This window comes from Lathamus discolor, chromosome 6, assembly GCF_037157495.1.
Source record: "Lathamus discolor isolate bLatDis1 chromosome 6, bLatDis1.hap1, whole genome shotgun sequence".
Lineage (NCBI taxonomy): Eukaryota > Metazoa > Chordata > Aves > Psittaciformes > Psittacidae > Lathamus > Lathamus discolor.
Window position 1 is genome coordinate 91,279,291 of NC_088889.1, and position 14,908 is coordinate 91,294,198.

General features: G+C 65.7%; 2 protein-coding genes across 3 annotated transcripts in view; both read right to left on the reverse strand.

The window, feature by feature from the left end:
• Positions 1–5,742, reverse strand: part of CASKIN1 (CASK interacting protein 1) — a 29,636-nt gene extending 23,894 nt beyond the window's left edge. The window contains exon 1 of the mRNA XM_065686621.1: positions 5,609–5,742. Within this exon, the coding sequence (XP_065542693.1) occupies positions 5,609–5,702 (94 nt within the window). The 5' untranslated portion in view covers positions 5,703–5,742. The remainder of the gene's footprint in view (positions 1–5,608) is intronic.
• A 2,095-nt stretch (positions 5,743–7,837) lies between these two features.
• LOC136017899 (hexosaminidase D-like) lies at positions 7,838–14,836 on the reverse strand. Of its 2 annotated transcripts, XM_065686622.1 has the most exons (15): positions 14,101–14,836; positions 11,258–11,455; positions 10,964–11,060; positions 10,630–10,870; positions 10,445–10,554; positions 10,121–10,208; positions 9,873–10,037; positions 9,597–9,780; positions 9,351–9,422; positions 9,056–9,260; positions 8,904–8,986; positions 8,657–8,735; positions 8,406–8,507; positions 8,207–8,296; positions 7,838–8,111 (listed from the first exon to the last, which is right to left on the reverse strand). In XM_065686622.1, the coding sequence occupies exons 3-15, from the start codon at positions 11,056–11,058 to the stop codon at positions 7,928–7,930; spliced, it is 1,698 nt and encodes a 565-aa protein (XP_065542694.1). In that variant the 5' UTR covers positions 11,059–11,060; positions 11,258–11,455; positions 14,101–14,836; the 3' UTR covers positions 7,838–7,927. The 2 variants fall into 2 exon arrangements, with proteins under 2 accessions (XP_065542694.1, XP_065542695.1); XM_065686623.1 differs by lacking the exon at positions 11,258–11,455.
• Positions 14,837–14,908: the final 72 nt, after the last annotated feature.

The window sequence follows — 14,908 nt, forward strand, 5'->3', positions numbered from 1 at the left end:
AAGAACCTTAAGACCACCTAGTTCCAATGCCCTGCCACGGCACATGGATGCTCACACACACACGGATGCAGAGGGGCACACACAGGCACACTGGCAGAGTAGCGCTGGTGCAGAGCACCAGGGGATGGTGCTCAGAGAATCAGTGTCCAGGCTGTGCCCATAGCAGCTGCTTGGGCACCATCTCCATCCTCTCCATCTCCAGCTGATCCAGGCCATGGGGGTCCCATCATCCCAGTGCACCCCAGCCACACAACCACCTTGATCTGCTTGGTTCTTACCATGCAGCCAGCACTGACCTTGCTGGTGAGACCCAAGGAGACCCATGCAGACCAGCGGCTCTTCCCAGCACCGCGCTTCCCTGGCCGATGGCTCACGCCATGCACCGGTAGCCATCCATCACCAGAGCAGGCCCAGCAGTGCAGTGCCATCAGGCTGAGCCAGGGCCGGTGCAGCATCCCCAGCTTCCCATTTCTCAGGCTGATTGCTCCTGTCGCTGCGGAGCCCAGTGTTAAACACCTCATTTTCTGCTCCCGTATCGAGTTGGAAAATACTATTAACATTTCATTACAGCTTAAAGATCCCTCTCAGCCCGGCACAAAGAGCCGGCCCGCCGGCGGGATCACTCCTGTGCCAGGCAGGATGGGCTGGACCCTGTTGCTCCAAGGAGAGGGGACCAGGAGGGTGAACCCACATATCCCAGCTGCAGGATGGGATGGTAACCTGGGACAGGGGTGGACATCAGTGCTGCACTAACCCAGCACAGCCCTTCCTCGTGGTACCCTCGGCCACAGGTGGGACAGAACGAGGTGATGGAGCAGCACCAGGATGGGAGCACCATGGCAAACACATGCAAGAACAGCCCTGAGCATCACCCCAGAGCCAAGCAGCCCCTTTCACCACTCACCCTGCCAGCAATAACACAGCTCCTGAGGACCCGGCACTGCTTTGGCCTCCATTGGGACCCTGCCACAGCACCGTGCAGCTGCCATCCATGAGCATTGCCTCCATAGGTTGGAGGATGCTGCAGATGGTGCAGCATCCCACTCCCACTTCCCGCACCCTCCTGCGGGCACAACGGGAGCGGGAATGGGCTGGGGGCACCCCAAGCCAAGGAGGGGGCTGATCAGAGCCTTTCCCAGCAGCTTGGAAAGGGAAGGAAGAGTTAAAGGGAGCGCAGAGCAGGGGAGAGGAGCCAGACGCCAGCCTGGCTACTGGAAACCACGATGGGCTGGCAGAGAAGGGACTGCGGATGGGGCTCAGAGCACCCACAGCACCATCACCCGCATCCCTGCCACGCTGGGAGCATCACCCACCACAGCACACGGGCAGCAGCGGTACCGCAGCACCCGGCAGCAAGGTCCTGGTGTGGGAAACAGCCAGAAACAGCGGCCATGGGAGAGCCACGGGCACAAGGGGCTGCCCGGAGCTGGCAAAGGGCGAATTGGTGTCAATCCAGGCGAATTTGGGACTGTGCAAGAGAATCAAGGCCAGCAAGGGAGCCTCGAGCTGGGACTGGAGCTGTCGGCTCACAGCTCCTTTGCTCCGCAGCAGCCAAGAGCCCCAGGTCCCCCACAGCATCCCATGGCAAAGAGGGACCCCGCAATGGGAGGCTAAAGGAGGGTTTGGACCCACGGCTCCAGCCCAGCCACAATGGGGAGGCCAGGAGATGTAAACCAGGGAGCTGTGCCCCAGGCTGAGCAGGAACCCGGCGCTGGAAGGGAACTTGGCACCCGCCAGCCTGCGCCCTCCTGCCAAGTCCTGCTGGGAGCGAGCTTCACACGCGGGCTGGAAGCCCCAAGAAGTTTATAAGGGACCTGCTGGCACCATCGAACACAGCAGCAGCAGGAGCTGCTCAGCCTGGACGGCCCCGAGGCCCCGTGCCTGGGATGCACCAGCATCGCCTGGTGCCAGCATCACCCCATGCCGGCATCACCACCCGCATCCCGATGTTTCACCCCTTAATCTGTGCCAAGGGGACCAGGGAGGGCCATGGGGATACACGGGGGGCCCAGCAGCCCTTAGGCCAAGCTGACCCAGGATCTGCACCTGCAGCCACTTCCTCCTGCTCAACACCAATGGCTCCAGAGGCTGCAGCACCCAGGGGCTCCGGGGTCCCGGCCAGCTCCCCCCTGCCTGGGCTTCTCCCCAGTGCCCGTGGGCAAGGAGCAGGAGCCATGAGGTGCTGGCAGCACCGGGGAGGTTTCCAGTGCCAGCGGGGGCACCCGGGCAGCTCCGGCACCCTGGGCACTGCCCCACAATTGGATTTGCAGCTGCCCGGCCTTTTACTGCATGGAAATTGAATTGTGAAATGTCAAAGACATTTCCCAACTGCGCCATATTAGCCTGGTTTTATTAAATCCTGTGATCAGAGGAGATTATTAATGCAATCAAATGCAGGCAACACAAAAACCCAACCCAGAATTAACTGGCCATAGGGCAGGAGGCAGCCAGCGAGGTCCTGCCCAGGAAGTTCCTGTTCCCAAGGGATGTGGCTCCTGTTCCCACTGTCCCGCATCCCGCTGAGCTGCTGCAGCCCCGCTCGCATCCCGGGATGTTTCCCACAGGATCCAGCACCCCGGAGGGTGATGAACTCGCTGAGCCTTGGGGTCCCTGCCCTGCTCCCAGGCAGGCTGTGCCTGCGCTGCCTGCACCGGGCACATCCATCCGAGGAGCTGCCTGGCTCCTGTCCTGGGCTTTTCACTGCTGGGGAGCTCTTCCTGCCCGGCACAGCCGGAGTTTGGCTGGAGGCAGCCACTGGCGCTGGGGCCAGGCTGGGCTGGGTTTTACTCTCGCTTAGAGGGGTTCAGAGCCCCATGGACGGGTCCGGAGCCCAGCCAGGCAGCTCCAGCACCCCAGGCAGACACATGAGGACACGAGCCCTGATGTACGGGGGACCAAGGGCCAGGCATGGGGTGGGCAGCGCAGCTCTGCAGGGTGCAGCCCCGGCTCCCAGCCCCACGTCCAGGCTGCAGCCAGCCCCTGCCACGCTGGATGCTCTCCCTGCCTTGTGCTGGGACATCCTTGCTGGATGAAGCTGCCACATGGAAGCTCTTTGTAAACCCCCCCAGCCCAATGGGAGAAGCTGGGCACAGGGTCCAACCCTTGGCTCAACATCCCTCCTATGGCACCAGTGGGTGCCAGACAGGAGTTGCTTCCAAAGGGAAAAGCCGCTGGCAGCACCAGCCTCGCAGGGAAGCAGCCTCCTCGCTCCAACATTCCACAGCCAAGGAACCACAGCTCCTCTGCACACCACAGCACCATCCCCTGCTTCCCAAAGCCCCGAGTGCCTGGGATAGGGGCAGGCATGGATGCTGTTAGGGCCACCCCAGCGCCCCATCCCATCCCATGGTGCCCGGGGCCAGGGAATGGAGGGGAAAACGCCAAGTCACCACAATTCTTCGAGGTAGCACCGGGAGGAGGGACCAGGGAGGGGAACAGTTTTGCTGCCAAATCCCTGCATCTGATTTGCGTAACTTTCAGACAACCTCATCAATTATGGATGCCCGGGAAGCAAGCGCGGTGCGCGCTGCGGCCGGCCCGGGCCCCACAAACTCGTACTCCTCCGGCTAAATCGGGCCCCACGTCACCATGGCAACCCGTGGTAATTCACGCAGGGATTTCAGAAATCCCATTTATTAAACCCCACATGAACAGGATATTGCCCACATCACAGAGCTCAGTTACAACCCTGCCCGTGCTGCACAGCGTGGGGAGCACCGGAGGCACGCGTGGGGCTGGCACGCAGGGGGGATGCGGGGATGGCACCGCATGGGGACAGATCCTGCTCGGTGCTCTCCCACCCTGGGCCATGCGCAGCTCCTCCAGCCCTGCTGCTGCAACCAGAGGTGTTTGTGCACCCTGTGCCATGAGCATGGCACCACACAGGAATCAGGTCCAGGGGGGGAAACAGCACCAGAGCATCCCAGCACCAACAGTGGTGGGTTTGGCAGAGCTGGAGACGTGCAAGCATCCAGGCCCACAGCAGGAATCACCCCAGCAGCAGGCTGGCCAAGCACGGCCTCACTGGGAGCCCCTTATCCCTGTCCCATGAGCCCAGCACAGGGAGCACCACTGGCCCCGTGGCCAGAGAGCTCTGCAGCGGGAGACGCAGCAGAGCAGGGCTGGGATGGATGCAGGAGGAGGTGGTGGCACTCAGGCACCTCTGGCCGTTGCCACAGCAACGCCAGCTGTGTGCAGGGGATCACACTGGACACAGGCCTCATCCCCATCCCCACACGCTACTCCGGCAGCACCTGGGGTGGGTTGGGATGAAGGGGGCTCCGAGCTGGAGCCGCTTCTCTCCCTGTGTAGTCCCTTGGCAGCGAGAGCATCGATGGCACCAGGGACATGGGGGGGCACAACAACAGCCATGCATGAAGGACCACAAACCAGCCCTACAAGACACTGGAGACACGAGGGATGCCACACCAGCCCTGCATGACACCAGGGACAGGGGGATGCCTGCTCAGCACCAGGACACAGAGGCAGCTGTGCTCTGCTTGACCAGGACCACCCCTTCATGAGACCAGGGACGGGGGACACTGCACCAGCTCCAGGGGCATGGGGTGCCACATCCATCCTGGGAGGCAAAGGGGCTGCACGCCCAGTGTCCCGATGCCACACCAGTGCTCCCTGTGGTCCCTGCTTGTGCCCGGGGATGCTCCCAGCCCCACGCAGCAGGCCTGAAACCTGCGGCTGCATCAGCACCATGAATAATTCAGTCCCGGGTGGAACGCCTTCACCAGAGCACTTACACTGTACAGCGAGCAGATACTCCTGGAGCTACACACACGTCCACACGCAGACACACACATCCCCACACGTCCGGCCCTGCAGGCTCGCACCGGGGCACACACACGCACGCACCGAGGGTGCACACACGGGGATGTGCAAACCCAGCCGCAGGGATGCGCCCAGGGAGATACCCGTGGAGCCTCATCCAAACACCCCCACACACAGCACCACCAACACAGCCCCATCCAAGCACACATATGCCAGGGTACACGGATACACAAACACAGACACGCACCCAAACACAGACACGCGTGCACGCACGTACACGCGCACAGGCACATGCAGATGTGTGCAGGCACCGGCAGCCCCGGTGCACACACGCACGGGCCGTGCACACACGCTCCGCGCACACCAAGATACCGACAGCCCCTGTCTGTGCCCAGGCCAAGCCCCGGGACACCGGCCCGGCCCCGCTCCCCGGGGCCCCGGGACGTGCTCCTGGGCACAGGGCAAGGGCAGCCCGGCCGTACCGGGCTGCTGCACCGGGACCGGTTTGGCGAGGCTGTGCAGTGATCCCGGCCGGGATGCTCCGCAGCCGCCAGTGCCCCCCACGCCGGGCTGCCCCTGCTCTCAATACCGGGGTGCCCCCGGGGAGGGGTCCCGGCACGTTTACGGTCCCCGGCCGCCCGCTCCGCACAGGGGAAGGGCCGGGGATGCTCCGGGGCCGGGCAGGGCGGCATCCCGGCCGGGATGCGGGCCCCGCGCCGCCGCGCCCGCTCCTGCGACGCCGGTCCGAGCCCCCCCCCACCACCACCTTCCCCGTCCTCCGCCGCCACCGGCGCCCCCGGCCCGGCCCCGCCGCCGCGGCACTCACTGGCTTTGCCGGGCTTGGGCCTCTGCAGCAGCTTCTGCACGGCCGCGATGTCCTCCGCCTTCACCGCCTGCACCAGCTCCTGGTCCTTGCCCATGGCTCCGCCGCGCCGGGGCTGCCGGCTGCGGGCTCACGGCCCGAGCATCCTCCGCGGCTCGGGGCGGGCGGCTCGGCTGGGCTCCGCACGGCTCGGTACGGGCACGGCGCGGCGCGGGCCCCCCCGCCCAGCCCGCTCCGGAGGCGGCGGCGGCGGCGGCGGCGGCGGGCGCCCGGGGCGGGGCGGGGCGCGGCGGGGCGGGGGGGGCCGCACCGGGAGCGCGGCGGGAGGGAGGGGAGAGGAGGAGGAGGAGGAGGAAGAGGGGAAGGGGCGGGGGCCGCGCCGGTGCCCGCGGGCGGGGCGCGGGGATCCCCCGGTGCGGGGGAAGGTGCCGAGGCCCCGGGGCCGTGGGGTCTCAGCCGCCCCGTGAGGCTGCCCGCGGCCTCTCCTGCCTCGGGGAGGACCCCCCTGCTCCCCGCTCCGCAGCCCTGCCTGGCGACCGCCAGCCTGCGGTGGCCGCTAATGGGAACCAGGCTGGAGCAGCTTTCCCGTTTCTTTAAATAAAGCCTTTATCACCGCCTCGTTTCCCACTCCTGCAGCCACAATGGCCAGGGACACTCGTCCCCTTCCACTTTTTTGTGCCTTAAATGGCTGAGACATTAAAGGCGGGCGGGGGTTGGGGGGGGGGTGTTTGGCTGTGCTGAGGGCTGGGGATGCTGATGAACCAGATGGGAAATGGGGCCAGCCATGGACGAGGCATTGATGTGCTGATAGAGCCTGGTCAGTGCATCCCCAGCCATCACCGCACAGGATCACGCCCAAATTCCTGCTTCCCAAGTTAGTTCCCGTCTAAAAGCCCTGCGCAGGTCCTGGCTCCAGCAAGCCGATATTGGGGCATGCTGGTCCAGAAGACCGGTACCCAGCTGGCCACTAATGCATTGGTCACTGCATGGGGATGGGAGGCTGCAGCGGGAATGATGGAGGGAACCGAGCTCCTCCTGATGCCCCAAGCTGGATCTCAAGGATCTTTGCAGCCTCCAACTCCCTTTTCAGCGCCCAGCTCCAGGCTGCCCCCCCCCTTCAGGGGCAGCGGGGTCCATCTCCTCTCCCCACCCCCACTTTCCAATCCAGGACATTTGGGATGCCAGCGGGAAACGCCGTCTAATCTGCCCTCTAATCCCACAGCCGGGCTGCGTGCGGCTGCATGGGGGGCTTGGGCTGCTCTGGGTCTCCCTGGGCTGGGGGCTGGGGCTCCCAACGTGCCCGGGGGCCCAGGCAGGTCAGGGGCATCCCTCACATCTGCCACCACTTGATAACAAACGAAGCTCCTCAACAAAGGTCCCTTTGTGCCCATTGCTCTCTCCTGCCAGGCTCCTGCACTCAGGGACCCGGCACTGACACGGGACGGGGCAGCCCCATTGGCCTCACTGGGCACCGGGACCGTTGTGACCGAGCCAGGACCCAGGCAGCGGGGCTGTGTGAGCTGAGGGGGGCACACGGCCACTGTCCCCTAAGCCAGGCTCCTGCAGAGGAGCTCAAACCATCTCGCGTTCCTGCGGCTGCCTCCGGGCTCTTGCCAAGTCGGGCTGTGGAGAGCAGAGGAATGTGCAGCGAAACGTCTGTGCTGCTGCCCTGCACACACCGAGCCCCAGCCAGCCCCGAACAGGCAGAGCTGAGGGCATGGCGGGGGTGGATTCACCTCCCCTCGCTGCTGAGGATGGTGGGAAGGGACACAGGAACAGGGTGCCCAGAGAAGCTGTGGCTGCCCCATCCCTGGCAGTGCTCAAGGCCGGGTTGGACACAGGGGCTTGGAGCAAGCTGCTCCAGTGGAAGGGGTCCCTGCTTGGAGCTGGATGAGCTTTAAGGTCCCTTCTCACCATTCCATGATCCTCTGGTCCTGCAGGGAGGACACAGCCGCTCTCAAGAACAGCACAGGGCACACACGGACATCTCCATGTGCCCAGAGGCACCACGGGGCATAGGCTGCCCTCTCCCTGCCCTCCATCACGCTCTGCAGAGCAGGACTCAGGAGCCCATGGGCTGTCACAAGACAGACCCCAGCTGCCCCCGGCCTGCACAGGGTGGGCAGAGCCGTGGCCCCCTCCAGCACCCAGCAGCATCTACGAAAATACTTTATTGTGGATGCGGGGTGTGCAGGAGGAGCTCTGTACAGGGCAGCCACAGCAGCAGCGCAGGCACCGGCAGGCACGCAACGTGGCCCCAAAGCCCAGTGCAGGGGAGGCAGCGGGAGCCGGGGGGGGGGGGGGGGGATGTCTCAGTGGCCCCTACGTGGCCTTGGGCCGGGCGTTGAGGCGGATGATGGCCCGGTAGTCCCGCACCAGGTCCCGCAGCTGGTCCAGGTAGGGGTTGACGTTCTCCTCCATCCACTCCTCCACCGTGTCGGGGTAATAGACCCTCTCCAAGTGGGTGCGCAGGTCACGGATGAAGCTCTCCCAGTCCTCATGGAGCCTGGTGGGGGCAAAAAGGGGATTCCAGCTCCCTCCTGTGAGGGACCCCAGAGCTGAGCCCCTCACACACCCCTGGGCGCTGCCAGCATCACGTACTTGAGCACCTTGCTGCCAAAGCTCTCCATGTTTCGGGGGTTACCAAACTGGTGCTTCCGATGGTAGGGGCTGAACCAGCCCTTGATGGCGCTGGGGAGGCACAAGGGAGAGTGGGGGGCACCCAGGGATGGGGACCCGCAGGGGGAGCAAGTCCCATCCCATGGGAAAACTCCCATGCTCCAGCCCTGCTGTCTGTTACCTCTCCTCCTCCAGGGCTTTATGGATGCTCTCCTTCAGGTGGCCATTAACCTGCTCAACCATGTGGTAGATCTCTGCGCCGGGGAACACTCCCCTGCCCTCGCTGGGGAAGGGAGAAGGTGAGAGCTCAACATGTGGGGTGCCCAGGGCTGGGGTGTCCTCAGCCCCAAGTGGGTCTGGGACCTGCTCTGTGCATCCCTTCAGATGCCATGGGACAGCGGTGCTCTGGGCACCCCCAACACAGCCACTCACCATGTGCTCTGCTCCAGCTGCATGCTCTCGAAGCCCAGCACATCCAGGACCTTCTTCTTTGTCTCTTCCGTGAATCCTCCTGGGCAGAGCAAAGAGAGGGGCAGAAGGGGCCACCCCACCAGCAAAGCCAAGGGAGCTGAACCCATCCTTCCCCTGCTTCCCACCTCCCAGCACCCTTCCCTGCGGGACGGGGTCTCGCTGTGGGGTAGGGAGATGGGGCTAGCAGCGGGGCGGGGGGGGGGCTCACCGGTCACCAGGGTCTGCAGGCAGATGGCCAGCGAGGGGATTCCAACAGGCAGCAGCTCGCAGAGCACCGAGTAATGATCGTACCTGCGGCGGGAGCATCACCCATCACCTCCTGCACGGCACCGGGGGGCACGCGGGTACCAGCGCCCTCACCTCTGCCAGCCCGTGAGGACGATGCCCTGGAGGCGCAGCGGGGCCAGCTGGGGCAGCGCCTCCATCACCCGCAGCCAGCTCAGGTGGTTCCTCAGGTGCAGGCTCAGCGGGGGCCAGGCCTGCGCTGGTCCTGTGGTGCCCTTGAAGGCGCTGGCGAACCACACGGCCTCGAAGCCGCTCTCCGCGTACTTGGTGAGGAACGGCACTGGGGGGGGAGACACCGGCGGTACCGTACCCGGGCGGCTGGGGGGACCTGAGGGCAGCCTCCTCCACCAGCCCCGGCGCATCGCCTTACCGAGCTGCTCGGCCTCAAAGTCGGGTGCATAGAACCACACCACAGGCGAGACGTGCTTTGCTATCCCAGACTCTGCGGAGGGAGCAGGGACAGGGATGTGGGTGCTGGTGCCAGCAGCAGGAGGATGCCTGGTGCTCCTCATGCTCCCCTGGACCTGCATCCCTGCAGGACCAGGCACCAGCCACGACACCGTGCAAAGACACCGAAGCTCCTGTGCCACCGGCTGCTTTATCCCCGTCCTCTCACCCTGCAGGGCTCCCACACTGATCTTCCGCAGCATGTCGTCCCACATGAGCACCCGCAGCCCCCAGTACTGCGCGGTGATGAAGCCCAGCACCTCCTTGATGTGGTTCAGGTACATGGTCCCCGTGTCGCCCTTGTTGTGGCTCATCCAGTTCTTGGAGTCCATCCCCTCCCCGAGATGGAAGACCTGGATTTGGGGGAAGGAGGATGCTCAGCACCCCTAGGAACACCTACAGAGCCTGGCTGAGGGCTGGGGTCCCGGCAGAGCCCCGTGCCCACCTCATCTGCCCCGATGTGGATCCATGTGGAGCGCTTGTGCTTCTCGATCACCTGTGCCAGGATGCTCTTGAGCAGGGCCAGGGTGTCAGGGATGTGAGGGTTGAAGCTGTTGGGGAAGCGCTCGACCTCCCGCAGGCGCTGGTACTTCTCGTGCTTGAGGATGAACTGCACCGGAGGAGCCCTCAGGGGCTGCCATCACCCTGGACCCCCCATCACGATGCGGGTTGAGGAGCAGGAGCATCTCCTACCTCCACGTGCCCAAAGGTCTGCACCAGGGGAACCACCTCCAGCTTGTGCAGCTCCGCCAGCTGCTGGATGCGCTCGATGTCCTCCTCGCTGGCAGGGCAGGGACAGGCTCAGCGCGGGCACGGGGCAGAGCGCGAGGCCGTTCCCTCCTCCTGCTCCCCGGCACCCTGCCCGCGCGGCCCCGGCCGCCCCACAACCGCGTGGACTTTGCTATGGGGACACAAATATTGACCCGGCGGGGCAGGAAGCGGGGCTGGGGCACACGGCCCGCGCCTCGCACCGTGGTTATCATGGGGCCAGGCACGTCACGCCCAGCCCTGGCTCACCTGTACGCGTACGGGGACTTGAGGACTTCCAGCTCCCCTTTGAAGGGGAACATGTCCTCGTACTCCATGAGGACGCCGTTGGCTCCCAGCAGGGACAGGAGCGGGAACACCTGCATGGGGCAGCGTGGGCTCGTTCCTGGTGCTCAGCCCCCCCCGGCACATCCCTCCCATCCCCAGCATCTCACCTGCTCCAGGTAGGAGATGCGGGGCGCAGCTCCCTTGAGGTCCAGGTGGACCAGCCTCATCTCGGTGGCACTGATGTCCCTGGTGACCTGCTGCTGGCCAGGCTCCTGCCTCGGGGCTGTTATCTTGGCCACGGGCAGCAGCAGGACCTGGCTCTGGGGGCCGGTGTCCTCGATGGTGTCACCAGCGTCCCCCCAGAACCCGCTGTCCTTGCTCGCCTGCTTGTGCAGCTCCAGGGTAAAGCTGCAGGGACCGCAGCATTGCTGGGGTGCCCCCACACACCCAGGGCGTCCCCATGAACCCCAACCCACCGCCGGGCTCCTGCTGTCTCTTTACCTGTCACGGAACAGGAACTTGATGCCGGCCAAGGCCACGAGGAGCAGCACGATGAGGCGCAGCAGGTTCAGCCGGTGGCTCCGCTGGAAGCCCATCCCTGCAGGACACACACGGAGGTCCCAGGCAGCACCCCGGGGCCGGGCAGGGACCCCAGCACCCGCATCCATCCCCATGTACCGTGCCCTGCTCCTGGCCGGGGCAGCACCAGACCCAGACAAAGGGGACACGGGGGGTACCCTCCCAGCAGCCTGCTCCCCATGGGGCCAGGCGCAGGGTACCCCGTGTCCCTCCTACCTCAGGTGCCCCAGCCTGGGGCCAGCGGCCGGAGCTGCCTTTGCCTCTGCCTGCACGGGCGCAGCCTCCTTGGCTCTGCCAGCGCTGGAGCAAACAGGGTGGTGGCTGCGGGGCAGGTCCCCAGCGGGGTCCCCTGAGCCCTGCGAGGCCGGGGCAGTGACACGGGGCCGGTGGCTGCGGTGGCACCAAGGGGGACCCCTGCGGATGGAGGGGAGGGGATTGGACCACCGGGAACACGGGATGGGCGCTGGCGTGAGTGCAGTGCATCCAGCACGGACCCCCCAGCACCCACGGGGACGGGCACCACGCACCATGGAGGGGCAGGGGCACAAACCGGCATCTGATCCCCCGTGGGACAAGGAAAGCTCGAGTCAGAGTTGCCACAATTAAGGTCAATAATATTCATTCAAAGTCCTTTTTTTCCCCCCCCTAAAGCAACTCTGATCACTCCTGAGATGGGGATGGACCAGTTTAGCCGGGTGTGAGCCCAAACCACAGGCAGCTCCATGGAGCAGGAGGCAGGGGGTGCCCCTGCCCTGCTGCCCCCCCCCATGGCCACAGCTCGAGGGCTTGTGCAGAGATTTGTGTTCAGTGCTTGACCAGCCCCGACACCGGCCCCGCAGCAGCAGGAGATGCTCCACGTGCCCAAACCCTGGTGAGCACCACACTGGGACAGCACTGGGACACCCCAGCAGCTCCCAAAGCCCTTTTGGCCAAGCTGCACCTGAATTCAGGGTTCAATCCGGCAGCTGATGGATTTGGGAACTGGAAAGCAGCTTTGGTGGTGCACAACAGGCTCAGCCGATCCTGAGCGTTCGGTTGGTGGTGCCAGAGCTTTGGCACCGGGGCACAGCCGCTGAGCTGCCCCGTGCCAGGGCTCTGAACCAGCCCTTGCCCAAGACACAGCACTAAGCCCTCTGGACACGCTCTTCCACTGCCATGGGGCACAGGAAGGGTGCAGAGAGCGGGACCCCTGGCACATCCTGCAGAGCCAGCCTGGGATGCGCTGTCCTCAGAGCACAAGGCCCCAGCACAGCCGCATCATAGGGCAGTGCTGGAAGGAGCTGGAGCATCCCATCCCCATCCCCATCCCCATCCCCATCGCCCAGACCCCACAGGTACCAGGTCCCTCAGTGCTCGTGCACAGGCTGCAGGGCAGGGGCCAGGTTTTGGGGCATGTTGTGCCTGTGCTGTCCCCTGCACTCACACCCCTGCACGGACACAATGCCCGGTGCTCAGGGGACAGACGTGGCACCCACATTCTGCCCTGTCCAGCCCTGGGTGCTCCTGGCAGCTCCAGCACAGCGCAGCAGGGATGTGCCAAGCTGGGAATAGGAACGTGCCAGGCCGGGGATAGGGATGTGCCAGGCTGGGGATGCTGCCAGCCCAGTGTCACCTCCATTGGGTGCATGGGAAGGCACAAGGAGACATGGGAGTGGGCACGGGGTGGGCATGGGGAGCCCAGCACCCAGGAAGACCATAACCATGCCGAGTGCTGACGGTGCTGCGATGGGCGCACCGCGCCGGGTCGGAGCAGGGATCAATATTGAGACAGACGCTGTCAGCCTGCTCAGAGCTGGCGCTTTTACTGCGTGATCTTATTTAAACAGAGAACAGGTTCTGGGATCCAAGCCTCTCTGGCACGGCCCAGGCAGGGTGGGCACGTGGGGCACAGCACCAAGGGGGGACGGGGCAGCCACGACGCGGTGCCAGTGCCGGTGGGTGATCCCTTTGTAGGCAGGGCTCAGCTGATCGATGCCGCCCCTCGCTCCCGGCATCCCGCCGCCAGCACCCGCTGGCTTTGGGAATGTGACATCTTCCTCTGCCAACGCTTTGGGGATGGTGCTGGCACGGTCCCCAGGAGGCTCAAAGCAGCCCCTGGCTCAGGGCTCACAGGAGCCATGGGGCAAGGAGCGAATGGACCCTCACCCCCTTGCCTGCATCCACACAGGTGGGGTTTGATCCCAGCTCCCCAAAACCAGCCCGGTTCCCTGCTCACCTTCCCGAGCCTGGAGGAGGGGGGAACGGAAGCAAATCCAGACGTGGGCCTGGGGAGAGTGGGGCCATGGGGAGGATGGAGCTGAGAGCCTCCAGGGTGCTGGGTGCCGCTGCAAGGCAGGGGCTGGCAGCAGGATTTGGGGTGCCGCTGTGGGGTTTGGATGCCACCCCCCGCTCACCCCTCTGCTCTGTCATTCCCAGCCATTGCCATGCCAAACCCTCGCTCCCATCAGGAGAAGAGTGACGCTGCTCCGTGCACCCCGCTGTGCACGCTCACCCTCACGTGCACGCTCACACGCTTCCAGAGCCTTCCTCCGCCAGCCTGGCCGAGGCCACCCCTCATTCCCGGGTGTTCCATTGCGGGATGAGCTGCCCCTTGCCATGGGGAGCTGAGGACCCTGAGCCCTAACAGCAGCAGGAGGGGCCCTGTCCATCCCCTGCACCTCACAAGCGGGGCCACCCCACGTCCTGGGTACCCCTCAGGCATCCCCATGCCCTACAGCAGCCTCTGGGCTCTGCTCTCCATCCTGGCGGCCCTGGTCCCCACTGCGGCACCGGCAATCTCTGCATCCCACTGAGCATCCCTGCATCCCCCGGGCAATTGGGCATTCCAGCATCCCTGCATCCCACCGGGCATCCCGGCATCCCCCTGAGCATCCCTGCATCCCACCGGTTATCCCGGCATCGCCCTGAGCATCCCTGCATCCCACCGGGCATCCCGGCATCCCCCTGAGCATCCCTGCATCCCACCGGTTACCCCGGCATCCCCCTGAGCATCCCTGCATCCCACCGGGCATCCCGGCATCCCCTCCCCTCCGGCCATCCCCGGCTCTCCCGGCCCTTACCGGCAGGTGCGGGGCCGCCGCGGGCACTGCCGGGAGCGAGTTCGAGCTCGGGCCGCAGCCGCTGCCGCTCTTAAAGGGCCCGTTCTGCGGCGGCACCGCGGGCGCTGCGGTGGGAAGCGCGGAGGATGCTCCGGGCCCCGACACAGCCGTGCACAGCGGGGCGGCACCGGCAGGGCGGGGACCGGGCCCCACGCACCGGTGCGACACAGGCGCGGAGGGGACACCGGCACGGCCCGGCCCCGGGGGTGGCACCGGGACCGCTCCTCGGCGGGCCTGCAGGAGCCCGGTGTGTGCCCGGCTCCGGTGCCCGGTTCCGGTGTGTGCCCGGTTCCAGTGCCCGGTTCCGGTTCCAGTGCCCTGTTCCGGTGTGTGCCCGGTTCCGGTGTGCGCCCGGTTCCGGTGCCCGGTTCCGGTGTGTGCCCGGTTCCAGTGCCCGGTTCCGGTTCCAGTGCCCTGTTCCGGTGTGTGCCCGGTTCCGGTGTGCGCCCGGTTCCGGTGCCCGGTTCCGGTGTGTGCCCGGTTCCAGTGCCCGGTTCCGGTGTGTGCCCGGTTCCGGTGTGTGCCCGGTTCCAGTGCCCGGTTCCAGTGCCCGGTTCCGGTGTGTGCCCGGTTCCGGTGCCCGGTTCCAGTGCCCGGTTCCGGTGCCCGGTTCCGGTGTGTGCCCGGTTCCAGTGCCCGGTTCCAGTGCCCGGTTCCAGTGCCCGGTTCCGGTGTGTGCCCGGTTCCGGTGCCCGGTTCCGGTCCCCGCTGCCCTCCCGCGGCTCTCAGCAAGCGCCCCCTGGCGGCTCCGCTGGCAGCCCGCTCCTCC

Coding starts and splice junctions, on each gene's coding strand:
- LOC136017899 (XM_065686623.1), bottom strand. CDS start 11,058: ATGGGCTTCCAGCGGAGCCACCGGCTGAACCTGCTGCGCCTCATCGTG. Junction 10,209..10,444: donor AAGTCCCCGTACGCGTACAG/GTGAGCCAGGGC, acceptor CTGCCCTGCCAG/CGAGGAGGACATCGAGCGCA. Junction 9,423..9,596: donor CAGTGTGGGAGCCCTGCAGG/GTGAGAGGACGG, acceptor CTCCCTCCGCAG/AGTCTGGGATAGCAAAGCAC.